Source organism: Numenius arquata, chromosome 2 (assembly GCF_964106895.1).
Source record: "Numenius arquata chromosome 2, bNumArq3.hap1.1, whole genome shotgun sequence".
In the NCBI taxonomy this organism is placed as follows: domain Eukaryota; kingdom Metazoa; phylum Chordata; class Aves; order Charadriiformes; family Scolopacidae; genus Numenius; species Numenius arquata.
The window spans coordinates 83,338,688-83,355,159 of NC_133577.1; the positions used below are offsets into that span (position 1 = coordinate 83,338,688).

The following is a 16,472-nucleotide window of genomic DNA, read 5'->3' on the forward strand; positions in this document are numbered from 1 at the left end:
TCTGCGGGTATGCAAGAGGTTGATGTAGTTCAGACTTTCAGCCTTTGGCTTCTGTGTAGAGGATGAAATACCCGTTTCCAGCTGGATCTGGAAAGGTCTTTGTCGTGATTATGGTCTAAGGCTTTCTGCCACCAATGGACTCCACGGAAAGGCTCTCCTTAACCCTCCTGTCACCAAACTCCTCACAGAGTTGATGAGGTTGGATGAAATGAAAATTTACAACTCCCATGCTTGAGGACATCAACCATATTCTAACAGCCTGAGATTTCAATATTAGGGCAGCATATGATATAAATTCACAGACATTACCATACACACAGTAATTAAAACCAAAGACTTCCACTGGAAATGGGACCGATTTAATCTTTTTTTTTCCTAGAGCTCTGCCCCTAGGGTGAATTTTTATGTGCATTCTCTGGTATTTAGTAAAGCCAGTCACTCTGCAGTCTTTCCTTTACAGGCTGGTCTCTCTCCTCTCCCCGGCTGCCTATTTAAATTTGTAGGAACTTAATTATCTTTGAGCCTTATCTGGCTCTGTTGTATTTGATTGAAATTGGCTGGTGGATTAATAAATTACTGAGGGAATGATGGGTGGACAGGGAGACAGATGCATATGTTCACACAAACATCCACACAAATAAAGGATTATGCATTTCCTTGCAAAACTTGTCTAAGAAAATCCTCCTCTGATGTAAGACTTTTAACTAGTGTCCTCAGATCTCTATCATCTTCCTCTGTGTTGTAAAGACGGGCTGCTTAACTTACTCGGGTATGGCAAATTGAGCACCCCAGCAGTTTATCATCTAGGCTGTCAATCGCTCTTGTTGAAATACCTGGTAAAGGGAGTGGGGTATTAAAATTTGCAGTAATTTTGGTTAGATTTAGAGTAAATGTCTACATTTACTGCCTAGATATTTAAGGAACTGTACAGCCATACAAGAACAATCCTTTTCCCACTGTTAATCCCATGTACAAAATTTAGAAACAAACCTCGTTACTGCCACACATCAAATTTCAAGGCCATTTTGAACTATGGACACATAAATGAAAACGATCTAATGGATGTGACCAAAGATGTCACTGCTTGTCAGCTGAAGCCATCACCGACTGCGTGTGAGCTCTTAACCCGCCCCAGTCGTGAACTAAATGACATTAGCGCGGAACACGCTGGACCCTGTAGCGGGAGTAAGCCCAGTTCAAACACGTAGCGCTGCTGTGCCTCGAGCCTTAAGCTGCCGCAGCCGAATCCCGCTGGTCACGTGCTCGCAGCTCACGCGAAGTCTGAGGATTTTGGAGGGCTGGGAAATGTCAGCCTTTAAGTGGAAAAATGTTTTCAATCTTTGCAGCGCAACTGGTGCTCTGCTATGGTATTTGCTCTACTTGGCGCAATTAGTCATTGAACAGGTTTATTATTTACTCATGACCATTTGTCTTGCATCCAGTGCGTAAAAGTTGCAGCTTTAGAATAGAACAGCGGGCTGTAGCGTCTTGAGTTACGCATTCTAGAGACTACTGGTATTCCAGCAGATCTTTTGTAGGTTTTTGCTTCAGCACATACATATAGAGATTGTTTCTTGGTTGTTTTTGGGCTGCAGATGTTTTGAAGGTAGGTGCGTGCTTGCATGAGCAAAATTTTTTCTAATACTTAAGAGTAGCACCCAATGGGTCATGCCGCAAGGTCGCCTTTCCAACTCAGGGCTTGAAGGAAGCAACTGCTCCTCCAGAATTAAATTTCCAGTTAAATATCCAAACCAGAATGCCTTAACAACGCTCCTTTTAACGTGCATTCCTCAGGACTTTCAACACCTCACGACCGAAACAGCAACCGCGGAGCCGCCTGGTCGCTTTGCCGCATGCGGCGAGTCCCCAGCTGCAGGTTCAGACCGCACCGCGTCCCTTCCCCTGGCCAGCGTGTGACGGTGGCGAGAGGGGCCCGGCAGCTGCCGGGGACGGGGGCAGACCGGCGGGGAAGCGGACGGCCGCGATGCCGGGGGCCGGCACTCCGCCGTCCTCCCTCCTCCCCCGCCTCGGCAGCCCGGCTCCCCCGCCGCCGGGCTCGGCGCGGCGGGAAGCAGCTCGCCCCGGGCCCCCGCGGAGGAGACGGGGTCGCGGACTCCTCGTCGCCACAGCCGCCCCGTCCCCAGGAGCAGCCCCCGCCGGGCTGGACCCTCCCCCTTGGCCTCCCCCACCTCGGTTCTCCCGGCTCCCCGTGGCCGGGCGGTGGCAGCCCCGTCCCTCCCCGGGGCGGTGCGTCGCTGTGCGGTCCCGCCCCGGCGCGGCGGCTGCTCCGCCTCCCCGGCCGCGGCGGCTGTCACGGGGCGAGCGGGCCGCGCCGGGCTCCTGCGGGGCGGGGGTGGCGCTGCGCGGGGCCCCGCGGCTTCCCCCTCGGCCTGGCAGCGGCCGCCCGGCGGCATCCGGGCCCCGCCACCATGTTCAGGCGGATTCTGCAGCGGGTAAGGCAGCGAGACCCGCCCCGGCGGGGAGGGCGGCGTGCCGGGCCGTGCCGTGCCGTGGCGTGGCGGGGAGGTGCCGCTTCCTGGTGCCGGCCCGGCTCGGGGCCGGGCTCCCCGCGGCGGGGCCGGAGCCACCGTCCCGTCCCGGCCCGGCCCGGCCCGTCCTGCGGCTCAGGGGAGGGGGTAGGCCCGCGGTGGCCGCGGAGGCCGTGAGCTTGTCCGCCGCCGCCGCCCCCTCGCCCGCCGCGGGGGCCGGCCCGAGCACCGACGGGGCGGGACGGGACAGGCCGGCGGTCCCGGCTGGGGGCGGTGGCGGCGTCCCCCGGGCTGGGCGGAGGGTGCCGGCGGCGGGCGGGCCCCCGGCGGCGGGGAGAGGGGCCTGTCGGTGGGGCGAGGGGCCGGCCCTGCCCCGGCGTGGCTCCTTCCCGCAGCGCGGAGGCGTCTCCGCCCGCCGCTTTCCCTCGTCGCCGCGGCTGGGGCAGGTTGAAGGGGAGCTCGGCCTGGGCAGAGCCGCCGCGGGGACCGGGGTTTGTTGCCCTGGGGGCCAGCAGGCTCCTAAGGCCGACAGCCAGCCCGGCAGCCAGCTGTCTCCCCGTATTTTGGGAACCGGCTTTTCCGGCAGCTCTGCCTGGTTGGAAAAGCCAAGTTGTGACACCCGTTTATGAAACCCTTGTCCCCTCCCCAAATCCTGGCGTGGCTCCGTGGCGGTGCCAGCCGGCTTGCAGTCCGCTGGTGGCTGGGGTGGAAGCTCTCGGGGAGGTGCTGGCTAAGGGCAGGTGTCGGGGTGGCCCAGGGCCCGGGGAGTCGGTCCTTTGTCGCCAGCGCTCGGCTGGAGGATGCACCGAAAAGGGTTGAGTCACGGCGGCGGTGGGAAGGCAGAGCTCCACATCCCGCTCCAGATCCCACACCGCAGGAGAGCGGGGTCAGTGTCACGCAGAAGGAGCTCACGGGTAGAAGGGAAACCAGCTGCCCTCGGTGTTCTATTTATCCTGTGTTCGTTTGGAAGCCTGCTGTCTGTGTAACACCTCTGTGAAAGGGTGTTTTATGGGAAAGGCTGGCATGCTTTCCTTATCTGCCATGCGAGGAAGCGTTGCCACAAGAATGAGAGTTATCAGAGGGGAAGAAAGTACATCGGTATGCATACCGCCAACTTTTTCTGCGTAAAGCATGCCTCAAATTGTTTTTCGGTCATAGACCCCGAGCAGGTGAAGATCGCTCTTGGTCTATTTGGAGCTTGGTGTTTACAGGGAAGAACTTCCTTCCTGAAGTTGGATGGGAAGCCCTGCTAGCAAGCAGGGAAACTTAGTATGGGTCTAATTAAATATTGGCAGCGTTTAACTGGGTGTTTATTGATTCTGAGAAATAACAGGCCGTCAAGGAGAGCTTCTATGATGTAGGAAAGAGCTTGATAAGGTGCCAAAGGAAATTTGCCCCCAAGTATAAATACAGCTAAACACTTCCTATAAAAATCTCAAATCAGTGCAAAAGTTTTTGTGTGTTAGAAACAGCCATCTTCTCTGCAAAGTTTGAACGAATAACTATTCCCCAGTGGCTCCCGAAAATTACAGGATTACAGCAGAACTAATTGCCAACAAAGGTGGAACAGACTTCTTCCTGCCTAAAAAAAATAAATGGAGAAATACCAAGATTTTTAAAGGAGTTAATCTTTTGGTTGGTGCAAATAACTATTTTTTTAAAAGTCCACCTCTTATTAAAAGGGCTGTAGGCCTTTTATAAAAAGTAGTGATTGTACACACAGCCCCATACATACCTTTTTGATTTACAATCTGTGATTAGCAAAGTATGAAGAAGACTTCTAATGTACTTCGGTGTTAAAAGTGAGTCTTAGCTTGCTGTCAAATTTGTTCATAAAGAGCATAAGTATTAAAATCTTTAATGTCTCCAAGGCAGTAGTTTCAAGGTTGAGGACCCTTTTCTTGTGCATCATTAATGTAGATAGCAAAAAACCACCTTCTGGTCACTGAAATCTAGTTTCTTGTATCTGTATTTGCTTTATTGTTTGATTATAGGTGATGCCATCCTTTCTAGCCAGGTGGCTAGTCATTAGTAGTGATATAACTTGAGTTATGAAAGTATGTTAAAAAAATTCTTTATTACATTTCTTTTTTCTTTTTTTTTTTGTGATTCATCTGGCCATGAAGCTGCAAGGGAGGAAGACAAAAACTACAAAGATACTGTTTATAGTTTTAGTCACTTATTTGAAATTCTGATTCCCGGAGTTTTAAAACATCAGATATTTCTTTTTTCATACTTTGGTTCTCTGGTCACCTTTTTATTTCTTCCACAGTTGTAATTTCTGTTTTTAAAAGCATCTTCTCGGTGACTTTGAATGGTGTATTTTCAAAATAAAAATTATGATATACTCATTCCTACTGAACATAGCTCATTTAGTTTTTGAAGTTAGTATCTCCATGCTGTCTTCAACTAGGTCCTTGTTTCAGGTCCTTTCCCTGCAAGCTGTTTCTAAATTTTATGTGTGTTTTCAATGTGACATCTCAGGGATCCATCTGTTCTGTACGTTTGCACCGTAAAACCCCCTTTCATTCATTCTTGCCACTTTTCAGTTTCTTTGTTCATCGTGCTGACCTAGAAAAAGGTAGTCCTTCCCAAAAGACATCTGTGTGAAATGTCTGAGACACAGCTTTCCTGCCCAGATGTTTTGATTTTTGTCAGCCCTACATATGCGTATTCTATAGAGACCTGTCTTCTCTTTATTATGTTCAACTCTGAAGGCCCTTTGTGGCCATTGTGTCCCCACTCCGTTGTTCATCTACTGGTGGGACAGCGGCTGTTGTCTCTGGTCTGCTAAAGCAGAGGTCACTTCTTATATTTTCAAGACACCAAAACATAGTAACAAAAAAAAAACGCACTTGTAAGGAGCAGGCATTTATTTTCAGCTGGTGAAAAACTGATTACTTTGACCTTCTTCTGAGCCTTCTTCCCATCGCTCATGTTTTGTAGTGAAGGTCTCGTCTGTTGGGCTGGTGTGACTACTGTTTACGTTAGTTTTTGTCTTCATTCTTCTTCTTTGTCTTCATGTCTTCATTCAGTGTTTAACTGGCTGTCCACAACTGTTAGCTATTGTGCTGTGTTTGGATTCTAAGATCTAATTGCTCTGTTTCTAGAAGCGCTTGAGCTCTTGGTCTGGAGATCTTGAGGTCTAGGTGGAGAGCAGGGCTTTGCAGGCATTTCTGTAGCTCAGGTAGTACAGTCACCTGTTCCCTTACTGCAAGCTCCAGAGCAGAGATACTTACTTGTCTGGGATGCATTGCATCTCATGCCTTACCTATAATTTTCTTTTTACGTTTATAATTGCAGGGCTTGCTAGATAGCGTATGTACTCGGATGGATGCTGAGCTGCAGCTGTGCTCGTGCCCTCCCTGTGGAGTCCAAGGGAGCACGTGTGCCTCTTCCTGGGCACAGAGTCTGCTTGTGTGGAACCCGTGGTACAATGGGAAAGACAGGTTTTGCGCCCCATGAAGTCAGGAATCATTTCATTTTACAGTCGTAAAATAGCGTCACTCTTCTTTAGGAGTAAACAATATTACTCTCCTGTATTGCACTGTACTCCATTTCTAGCACTGAGAGTTGTTTGATAACATGGGCTTTAGCCTTCTTATCTTCCCATTCCTGCAGCTTGTTTGTTGCTTCAGGTCCTTAATATGTTTGGACAATAGTACTCTTCTGTAGTATTTAAATCCGTGCTGGGAAAACTGTATAAATCCATATTTGTTCAGACTTTCTAAAGGCTTAACAGATTTTTTTCAAAGGTTTAATTTATTCTGAATTTAAAAATGCTGAAAAGAGTATCATAACTGAATGGAGTGTAGCTAGACAGATAAATGATTATGCAAAAATGGCACGGTAGCAATCCATATTTATACTCCGTCATTTTAATGCATTAGCTCAACTCATTCATTATATAATTTTCTATTCCTTTTCAGAAAACAAGCTGCAATCGTTGTCGCCCTTTTTGTTGTTAATGATGTTTCTTTCTATTAGCTTGCAGTTTGGAGAAAACACAGAGAACAACATTATTGAGTTTAGCATATTATTTCCACAACTCCAGTGCTAGTAGTAGAAACATATACTTCCCTGCAAAGTAAACAGGTATAACTCTGACAACTAGGAAAGAAACAGGCTGGGTGAGAGACTAATCTTACATAAGTCTTTCAACTCCAGGTATGCCTTTAGGGGTCAAATGTTAATTTTGTAAAAATGCATATACAGAAGCCTGTGTGAAAATTTACTTTTCCTATGGGATTCATAAGTCATTCTTTTGCTTCCTTGTGTATTCCAATTGAAAACAAAGAGCATCATTCTCAGTCTTTCCTTAGTTCACAAAGTCTAAGTTGTTAATTTTTTATTTTTAATTTTTTTTATGGAACTTGATATAACAGTGGTCTGGGAGCCTAGCTTAAACGTGTGTGTGAACCTATTTGATCATGCAGTGATCAACTAAAAAATATTCGCAATCCCCCATTCTTTATTTGACCGGTGAAGGATGTTTAAATTATATTACAGCCTTGAAAGATAAGTTAATGGCATTTATGGTCTCAGTTTCCATAACACCCTTCCAAATTTGTATTAAATTTTTCTTGCTGGTCTGTATTACTTTGCAAATGGATGCTATGGGATGTTGCTCCTGATCTTGAAAGTTATTTAATGACCTCTTTCCTTCCTACCCTTCTTCCCTGTGCATGCCACTCACCAAAAAATGCCACCTATTTGTACTAAGCTTTCTAAATCTAGCTTGGAATTATGCTTTCTCTTTTAAAGAGAGCACGTTGTTTTTTGAAAGGTTAAAAGGATTTTAGCAGGTACTGTTTAATAATTTCTGTCTTGTATATTGTGCGCAGTAAGACGTGCCATGTGGTGCCTTTTAGTGTGATTATAGCATGTCTGAAGTGTTTCATAAAGCAAATACTTTAATCAACCACATAGTAATAACACTGTACTTTTAATATAAGAGCTTTCATCCTGGAGGTTGTAATAATCTCCAATTTGTAGTGCTAGAACTAGCAGAACTTAATATGCAAATCTCATTGCGAAATGCAGTCAACTCTGGGGTGAAATGTTATGGGCAATTAACAGTGCACAGTAGTTACAATGTAAGGTGAAGAAAATACTATGTTAATTGCTACAGAAGATTCTTGGTTTTGGGGTGAAATGATTCATTAGGTATGCAGAAAGTATATGCTCAGGTATTGCAAAAGTGGAGGTATATGCTTCCTAAGGAGGTGGTTGGACCATCTTTTATCCCCATTGCCCAGGCTATCAATTTTGTTCAGGTTCTCCCTCTGCTCTCCTGTCTTCTTGTCCGTGACTACGTGAAGCCACATTTTTCAGTTTTTGGAGCTGAAGAGTGGAACAAAAGGTTTCCGTTTCTTCTAAGGCATTAGTAAAGAAGTGCATATTCATTAATGCTGACAATTTCTGCATTTCAAAACACCGCATTTCTACTTGTGGATATGTAGATGGTGGGACAGATAGGGGTCCAAGTTCTCAGGCTTTCTGGAACAGAACAGCCACCATAGCTAACTGCCATACATATTCTTTTTATCATGGTCAGATTTTGAAAGGCTTTTTAAAAATTCCTCTCAATAAGAAGTTGATTCTTATATCGTGAAAGTTCAGCTCCTTTATGGAAGAAAGCTTTGACACCTGATATCTTGCCTTGTGTAGGCATGTATGTATATACATCTTCTATGGATTCTTTGTTCTTGCACAGAATGGGTTCACAAGTGAGCCTTACCTCTGGGTTGCATGATTGTCGTTTATGGATTGCATGGAAAGGAACTTCTGAACTATATAACCTGAAGAAAACTGTTTATAATGTTAGATGCAATATTCTAGCTTACCGGTCTTACTGAGAAACTTGGTTGCTGGCTCCAATTTGGCTTGCTGTCTGACACAAGCCCTGGGTCCTTTTCAGCAGGGAGTCCTGTGTTGCTGCCAGGGGTTTTCCTTCCCAGGCACAAGACTCCACATTTGTCCCTGTTGAATTGCATGAGGTTCCTGTTGGCCCGTTCCTCCAGCCCATCTAGGTCCCTCTGACAGCAGCCCTGCCCCTGGAGCGTATCAGCTGGTCCTCCCAGACTGATGTCATATGAAAACTTGTGCAGCCGTGGTCCATGCTGGGATGTACCTTGTTTATGGTCTGTATCAGTGACCTGGAGAAGTACTCGTGCCTTCACTTTGACGTGCTTTGCACATGCATCGTATTCTTTGCTTACACCGTTTATTTTTGTTGTCTCTCCTATTATTAACTTGTGAGAGCTAGTGTCACCTTGCCTATTGCTTTTGTGTACTGTACTAGAAGGAAACTCCATTGTGTTCTTACTTTCTTTAGAAACATAAAACATCTAAAATAAAAAAGACAGGGGAGTAGGAAAACCAGCATACGGTGATCACTTAACTGATGACCCCAGAGAAGGCTGGGATGAGGAGAGATGGTTTTCTCCGTCACTTACTGTCACCAGCCGCAGTACCTCGCTGCTTCGCTCCTCCTCGCTTCCATTTGGCCAGTCTTCGGACTTCTTTCTAAAGTTGAACTGTGTCTCACTGGGAATTAAGTCCTTAATCAGTAAACTTGTTTTTATTCCCTATTTTTTTTATTTGATTAGTAATGAAAGGCTGTTATCTTTATGAAAGTTGGGAACAGAATATTCTTTACAAAACAAAGTGGGAAAATGCCCTTAATTTTCAAAGTATGGAAAAGCATTCATGGTGCAGGTGTCTTATAAAAAGTTATATAGCTGGTTTGTCTGGGAGAATAAAAGAGGGTATATTTGAGCAAGAAAATTCTAAAACCAGTAAGATTTTGGAGACACCAAGATCAAGAAACTATTTATCTGCTTCTGTTCCCCTCTCTGTAGATTTCCATCTATATATTTAAAATTCTATGTTTTTAATCCCCCTATATTAAATTAGAAAATCCTTTATAACACAAATATTTCCAGATGGGCGTAAAATACAGCGGTAGCATTACTTCATCCCATTTGCACTTGTCGTCATGGAATTGGATAATGAACATTTCTTTTTTGTTGAAACTAGGATTGTGTATCAGTATTAAGATAATTTCTTTACTGATGTTTGCTTCGAGTATGCTAACTCTTCAGCCATTGGTCAAGCAGTGGCGTTCTGGAGATGAGTAAGAGAAGTTAAATCAAATTTATATGAAAGTTATAGTTAAATAAGGATTATAAGATGCAATCCATCTATGTAGTTTTTGAATCATGTAGTATTTAAAATTTATTTGCTTATTTTCTCTAAACCTGTAGTTTCAAATCCATACTGCTGTTTTGATTTTCAGCATATTCATAGAAGTTTATTTTTATAGATTGTCTTAGTGATTAGCATGTTTTAAATTTATCACAGGTGTGAATTTTATTTTTTCAAAATCATGGCAGTGTACCTGCTTGCATGCTTGTTGTACCAGCAGGGTCCTCACTCTTTAGTTTTCTGTCTTTCGAATATTTAAAGGCTTGTTAAGATTGTAGACAAGCTATCAAGAGAGTAGTATGATAATAGTTTACTACTTCTGAAACTTTTAGATTGTAATTTCTAGTGTTTTTCTGTTGGATACAGAGACCTAATTTAACATCAGAGTGAGTGATATTAGGGCAGAGTTTAGCCTAATTCTTTGTTTTGTGTTGAGTGTTCATGAGGGGAAGTAGTTTAAAATCCTGGCCTCTGCTTCTGGTGTCTCCTTGTTCTTTGATGCATGGAGAGTCCTGGATAAAAGCTTTTGTTGAAGTGTTGCACTGAAAATTATGTAATTGGTTGTCAGCTTGTTCACTTCATTACTCTTGTGGAGGGGAAATTTGTCTGTATTCCAGCAAGTAGAAGAGAGGCCTTTGCAAAGGATATGTACCATGCTTTATTAAATACAGTCTGTAGACACTCATTTTTCTCTTCCCCCCCCTCTATTTCAGACTCCGGGTAGAGGTGGGTCTCAGAGCTCGGATTCGGATTCATCTGCCACACCAGGAAATGCCGTGGACGTGAATAATGAAGGTTCCTCTGAGGTACTGTACACCATACACGGGACTGGAGTCTTAGACCTTGGGGGCTGTTTCTCTGAGCCATGAAGCTGTTGGGAGTAGCTTTTGCTGCCCTAAGTAACAGCTGTACTAAATAAATACTCAGAAGTATCATCTTCTACAAATTGGTTGTTATTTAAATAAAGAAAGGAAGGCTAGGCCATATTTATATGTAACTGTTAGTTAGGGTTATCTACCTAAATGGTCACAAGCAGTCCTTCCTGTAATCCTAGCGATGAATTATTAAAATTAAAAGCAATGAGACATAAGCTTAAGGCTCCTCATTAATAAATCTTTTTATGAGAATTCCGAAAAATGAGGCTTAACATTTTATCACACTTGTATGCCCTTTTCGCCTTGCTTCTGCTAAGCTGTAATGTATGCTTGGAGCCTCCTCCTCCTTGTGAAATATCAAACATGTTGGTTTTTATTTGGTGCCAGTGTATAAATCTACCACTTGTAAATCGTATCCATTTTTCATGTACTGTATGGCATACTTAACCAGCAGAATAAGTTGTTGTTCTTGCTTCAATCCCTTATTACAATGTCTTTGGATTTACAGTGTTGTCAAATATTAACTCTGAAAAATGCAAACTGACTCCACTGGCTGTTGAAGCTAGTTTGTGCTAATGTCGCCTGATTACCTAGCTTGAAAATGTTTCAAGCTTAGCATACAAATGCAGTGCAAGGTTAATTACTCCTATTACAGCATTAAAGGGAGCAAAGTGCCCTTTCTTACACTGAATAAAGTGCATGATGATTCAAATACTCCTATGTCTGTTATGATAAGAGATAAGAGAAACTTTCACTGTGCTGTTTAAAATCCTCATTGCCTTCCCTCTGTGCATCTGCTTATTTCTTGAACCCTTATTACAGTCAGTATAATTAGGCATTCCTTAATATTTTGCTGCATGTTATACGTCACACATCTGTGAGCCCAAATCTGTTTTGTATGCATATTTACACTGTCCCTGAAACAAATAAATATTCTTAAACTACAGACTAAAATCTCATTACTTTTGTAGTTAATTAAGGCTTAAAAATGTGCAATGAGATAATTGCTTCTTTCCAAAGTTTGGCTAAAATTGCACAATTCTGTTAACCTGAGTGCAATATCACTGACTGTACAGCTGGTGGGTGTCACAGGGTACCTCAATACTAACGTAGTAGTGTTTTCTTGACATAGGGCCAGCTTTCAAAGTGGTGGTGTGCAGGCACTATTGCACCATTGGCTTTTCTTGCTACTGAGTTGAAACCGGGTCTGACCAAAGGCTGCTGTGTCACTTTTGGTTGATACTGAAACATATCTTTTAGTTGTCAATAATTCCACCATCTGTTGCATCACTTACAAATCAGGTGTTCTCCTTGGCATATAATTTCAAAATCTGTTTGAAACTGAGCTCCGGAGGTGGTGATGGGCTCTTACTCTCCTGAGACTCTCACATTCCGGTGCGCAACTTGAGCCTTTCTGTTGGTCTTTCTTCCTTTTCCTGTGCAGCTAGCCTGAGGTGTTGTCTCTCTGAGAACTTCTCGCCAGGAGCACTGTAGCCAGACTTTGCAGAATGCTTGCTGTCTGTTTTAGCGTTATGTTCCCACCCGGTTCTCCAGTATTACGGAGAGTCAGAAATCCAATTGACTTGTTTTCACTCTGGTTTCTTGGCGAGATTTTCTGGTTTGTATTGCTGCAAGGCTCAAATGGAAAATAATTATTAAATCGGTGCAGATTCTTGTGTTTCCTACCTTCTCAAGTCTATTTGAAATCAATCCTGATTTTTGAGTATTGTAGCATGAAACAAAAGGTGTGGAGAAGTCTGAATTCAAACTGTTCCTTGCTCAAGGAGAGGTGAGAAACATTTTTAGTCTTGTCTGTGGCCACGTCAGCACTTCAGACCACACGTAGACCTGTAATCAAGTCTAGATACATCTTTTATTCACTGTGCAATCTGCCCAAGGAGGAAATGTTTGAGCGTGTCCTTTTTACCTTAGGTCGCAGTGCAACCCCATCTGCAGTACAGGGTTGCTAAATACTCTGTGCTTGCCGTGAGTCCACCAGCATGTTTACGCTTTCATTAGTGTAATGTGGCTGTGTTCGCTAGGCATGCTTGCCACAGACATCCCTTTTTGGAAGGGGCTTTAGCCTTCCAATGTGTGCATGCGGGGCTGTGTTCAGTCTCTTCTGCCTGCAGCACTCTGCCAGGCCCGCGTGGGCATCCTCCAGCCAGCAGTGTGGATGGAGGCTCACGGCACTTCGCTCTCCACCCCGCTGTTTCTATGTGTTTAAGCATGTAGCGTGTGTCTAGAAGATGTAAAGCTGTTGTTCTTCAGAAACTGATTTCGCTTTTGGCTTTGGTGAGTCTCTGGTGAGTGTGCTGATTTTTTTTTTTTTTTTTTTTTTTTTTTTTTTAAATTCTACTGAGGAACGCACCTATTTTTCCCTAAGCGAGCATGCCAGCCAGGCGCGCGGCTGCGCTCGTTCGTAGGCTTCTCCTGCTGCTGCACACTTGCCTATTAATTTACAGGAGTATTTCTGCAATCTCACTGCACCACCCTTGCCTCTCTCTGTGAAGCATCTGAATGCCCTTATGGGAAGCTACGTGGTGGATCTGACGTGGTTCCTTACAATGGTCCATTCACAATTTGTTAAGCAGTTTATTCCTCTCTCACTTGAAGGGAATACCAAGAGTGTCTGGAAAACACATAGTAATATGCAGCATGGTGCCGGCTTTTAAAGTGTGTTTTGGATTTGTTTATTTTCATGTTCTTAATAACTGTTCCTTCTTGCTTTCTTCATGATACTGATATGTGGTTTGCAAAACCAATCTTTCCAATAGGAAAGTGGACTTTGCCTTTGGTGATTGTAGAGAACTGTTAGTGTAAGAATTTGAACATCAATTTTTTTTTTTTTTTTTTTTTGGTCTTTATTATTTTCTTAAAAACAAATATACATTTCACAGGGCTTCATCTGTCCACTATGTATGAAAGTGTGTGTAACTCCCACTGATCTGTCTGAACATTACCAGAATGAGCACACTGGGACAGAAAGAAGACAGGAGCTTCGTGACCTCCCAGCTGTTACTGTGGGTCTTGTTTATTTTGTTTCAATAGCTTTGGTAATGGGCTGCTTTAAATGAACATAAATCTTTTCTCATGGCTTGGGTGTCAGCTTTTTCAATTGTTTCTTTTGATTCCTTGCTGAAACAAAATTTGATCTCTTATGCATGATTCCAAAGTATACATTCAGCAGAAGAATTAATCTATGTCTAGCTTTCTAGTCTGCAGTTGTCTCTCGCATGAAATATTTGCGGTGACTTGCAGTCACTGATGTATTCTTTTTGAACGGCTCTTGCTTGATTTTCTTCTAAATAAGGCTGTTACATTATTTGATTTACTTCACTTCAGGCTCAGTGTAGTGATAAATACAGTATTGGATATGATACATCCTTTGTGAAAAGAAATATTTTGAGCTCTTATTGGCTAACTATTTTTAAAGCAGATTTCTAGTGGGAGATAGGAACATTGGGTAGAAGATGGAACAGAGGACAGGAATATAAAAAAATTTAGAAGCTTCTTTTCTTGAACATGTTTAAGAGCCTTAGGTATTGCAGCAACATTATAAAAGTAATTATAAAAACAACTTTTTAGTATAGAATTTTATTGGATTTTTTTTATGCCCCTGACAAAATGCAAAGGCTCTTTCAGTTAATAGACATTATGAATAGTAGCGCATTTCTAAATTCTTCCAGTTGTGGAAGAACTTAAACGAAGTGCGCTGTTTTACTCTCCTCAATTGCAAGAATTCAGATTCTGTAAGATAACAGCCTCCAGCTGCACAAGGCTATCTGTACTTTTTTCTGCTGTGAACCTTCAGAGAGTAGAAGCTTTGCATTCTTTCTGCTGACGTTAGTTTTGTTGCATTTTGGAATCAAAATGTTTATTGTAGGCTGTGTGAGCAATGTGATTTTATTGTGTTTGTTGCTGCACGCGTTTGCTAAGTAGTGCTTTTCCTCTTCTCTACAGTCAATGTGTATTTACGCTTTATTTTGGAAGGGAAAACTTCAGATTGTGGGATGTTATTCCCAAAAGATAATGAAAGCCATCAATACACTGATTATCCTGGAGTTACTTGAGATCTCTTCTAAAGGGTGAAGTGTCACGAGTTAAAGTGAGCAGGGTCTGTGGTAAAAGTGGCCCATGCTGCTCCCCTGGAGTGCTGGGGGACCTCCTCAGAGCCAGGACAACTGGAGACTGGTTTGTGATTGACTCCTTGCTGCCTCCTGTTGAAGCAGGGACTGCCTGTAGAGCTGTTAGTGATCAAGTCAGCTTTTCATGTTCTTCCTTCTCTGGTCACAATGCAAGTGCCTTATTTGAATAAGCTGTGACTTACCAGTGACAGATTGTGGCATTCCTGATGCGATGATATCAGTAGATTGTGGGATGTGAGCCATCAGAGGTGGTTTGGTTGCCTAAAGGAGTTACTCTTTTATTTAGCTGGCTTGTGTTTAACGTAGTTTCATAGAGCTGACTGCAGGTTCTTGCCCACTTTGGGTTTTTTGTTTTTCCACTATCAGTTACTTGTCAGTACTTTTTACTTGTCAGTAAAACTTGTGTATTGAATGTAACACATTAAATGGAAATCCAGTTGTTTCTAGCTGCTGCTGTTTCATGTTGCTAAAGCTATGTTTCTTGGTACACTGATTCAGTAAATATCTGGAAGAGATGAGAAACAAAGAATGCTAATATATATAGGTTGATTTTTTTCCAGTTTGATCTTTTATTATATCAGTGTGCGTAGAAGCATTGAAAAAGTGGGTAAGTCTGTTGATCATTATCATCAATACTAATATGTAAAGTTTAAAATACGTAACTACTGAGAAGCAGCTGGTTTGCATTTGTTGATAGAAAGTGAGAGTTTGCATTTGCAACAAGCACATTGTGATCCTGAAGCAGCCATACAACCAGGTTGTCACCTTTCATTCCATCTTTACCATTCCTGAGTCAGCATTATAAGAAGAATGTAATCTGTTATCAGTTTCATCTTATGTGGCAGACACGAAACATCACTGAGTTTGGCTTTCTTAGACTGGTGTTTGGCTTTTTATTGCTTGTGGAAACTACTGTGAGAAGTTCAAATACATTTTGTTAGAAACGATGCTGAAGAAGCTCGTGAGTTCAGGTTTTTTTTGCCAGTGTGTTCTCCTCAAACACAGAGATAGGACACGTTGCAAGGGCAGTGTTTGTTCACACTGTAAGATCTGAAAAATTGTCACTTGGATTGACAAAAGCATTAGTACCTTGCTTTTAATTTTACCTATAGCTTTCTTCACTAACCTATTTTCCACTAATACACCCTCCCTGCTGGTGAAAATTTTAGTAAGTTAAGTTATATGCCCCTCTGTTCTTCTTGCCCTTCCCTCCTTTCTGTCCTCCATGCAGTGAGAGTTTGTCTTGTTCTTCAGTCACAGGCATCCACTCCTGCAGTTTCAGAAGTTGTCTGATGTCCTGTTGTGGGAAAAGACCCTTGCCACTGACCTACAGCCTTATATATGGTCTTCCTCTCAAAACAGCTGTCTATGCAGCCCTCGTTTTTCAATGACCTTACCTGCACCGTAAGGTAACTGGTAAAAACGACAGTGAAATACTTTCCCCTGCCCCCCAAGCACTGATGAAGCCTTACTTTGAAAGACAAAGGCTTATTCAGCTGCAGGAACAACCACCAAAACGTTGGCAACTGTCTCTGTCCATACGTAGCCAACTCAACCAAACAAATGCACTATGGAAGTCACATGTATCACCATGATCCCAAACAGGAACCTTGTTTCCCAACTTTGATGTATACTATGGTGTCACTAGCAAAAGCTGCTACTCTTCTTCTGTTTTGTTTTCTTTTTCTTAATGGAATGATACATTTCTAAACTGTTTCCAGCATTTCCTGACTGTTTCTGTTGGACATCAA

At 43.2% G+C, this 16,472-nt stretch overlaps 1 protein-coding gene across 2 annotated transcripts in view; it reads left to right on the forward strand.

Annotated features, from left to right (window-relative positions):
• Positions 1–2,323: 2,323 nt before the first annotated feature.
• The window catches only part of EEA1 (early endosome antigen 1), a 70,939-nt gene continuing 56,790 nt past the window's right edge, over positions 2,324–16,472 (forward strand). Inside the window, exons 1-3 of one of the 2 annotated variants that reach the window (XM_074168111.1) lie at positions 2,324–2,453; positions 10,412–10,504; positions 13,474–13,596. In XM_074168111.1, coding sequence (XP_074024212.1) covers positions 2,430–2,453; positions 10,412–10,504; positions 13,474–13,596 — 240 coding nt within the window. In that variant the 5' untranslated portion in view covers positions 2,324–2,429. The remainder of the gene's footprint in view (positions 2,454–10,411; positions 10,505–13,473; positions 13,597–16,472) is intronic. The other variant, XM_074168112.1, reaches the window with a different exon arrangement.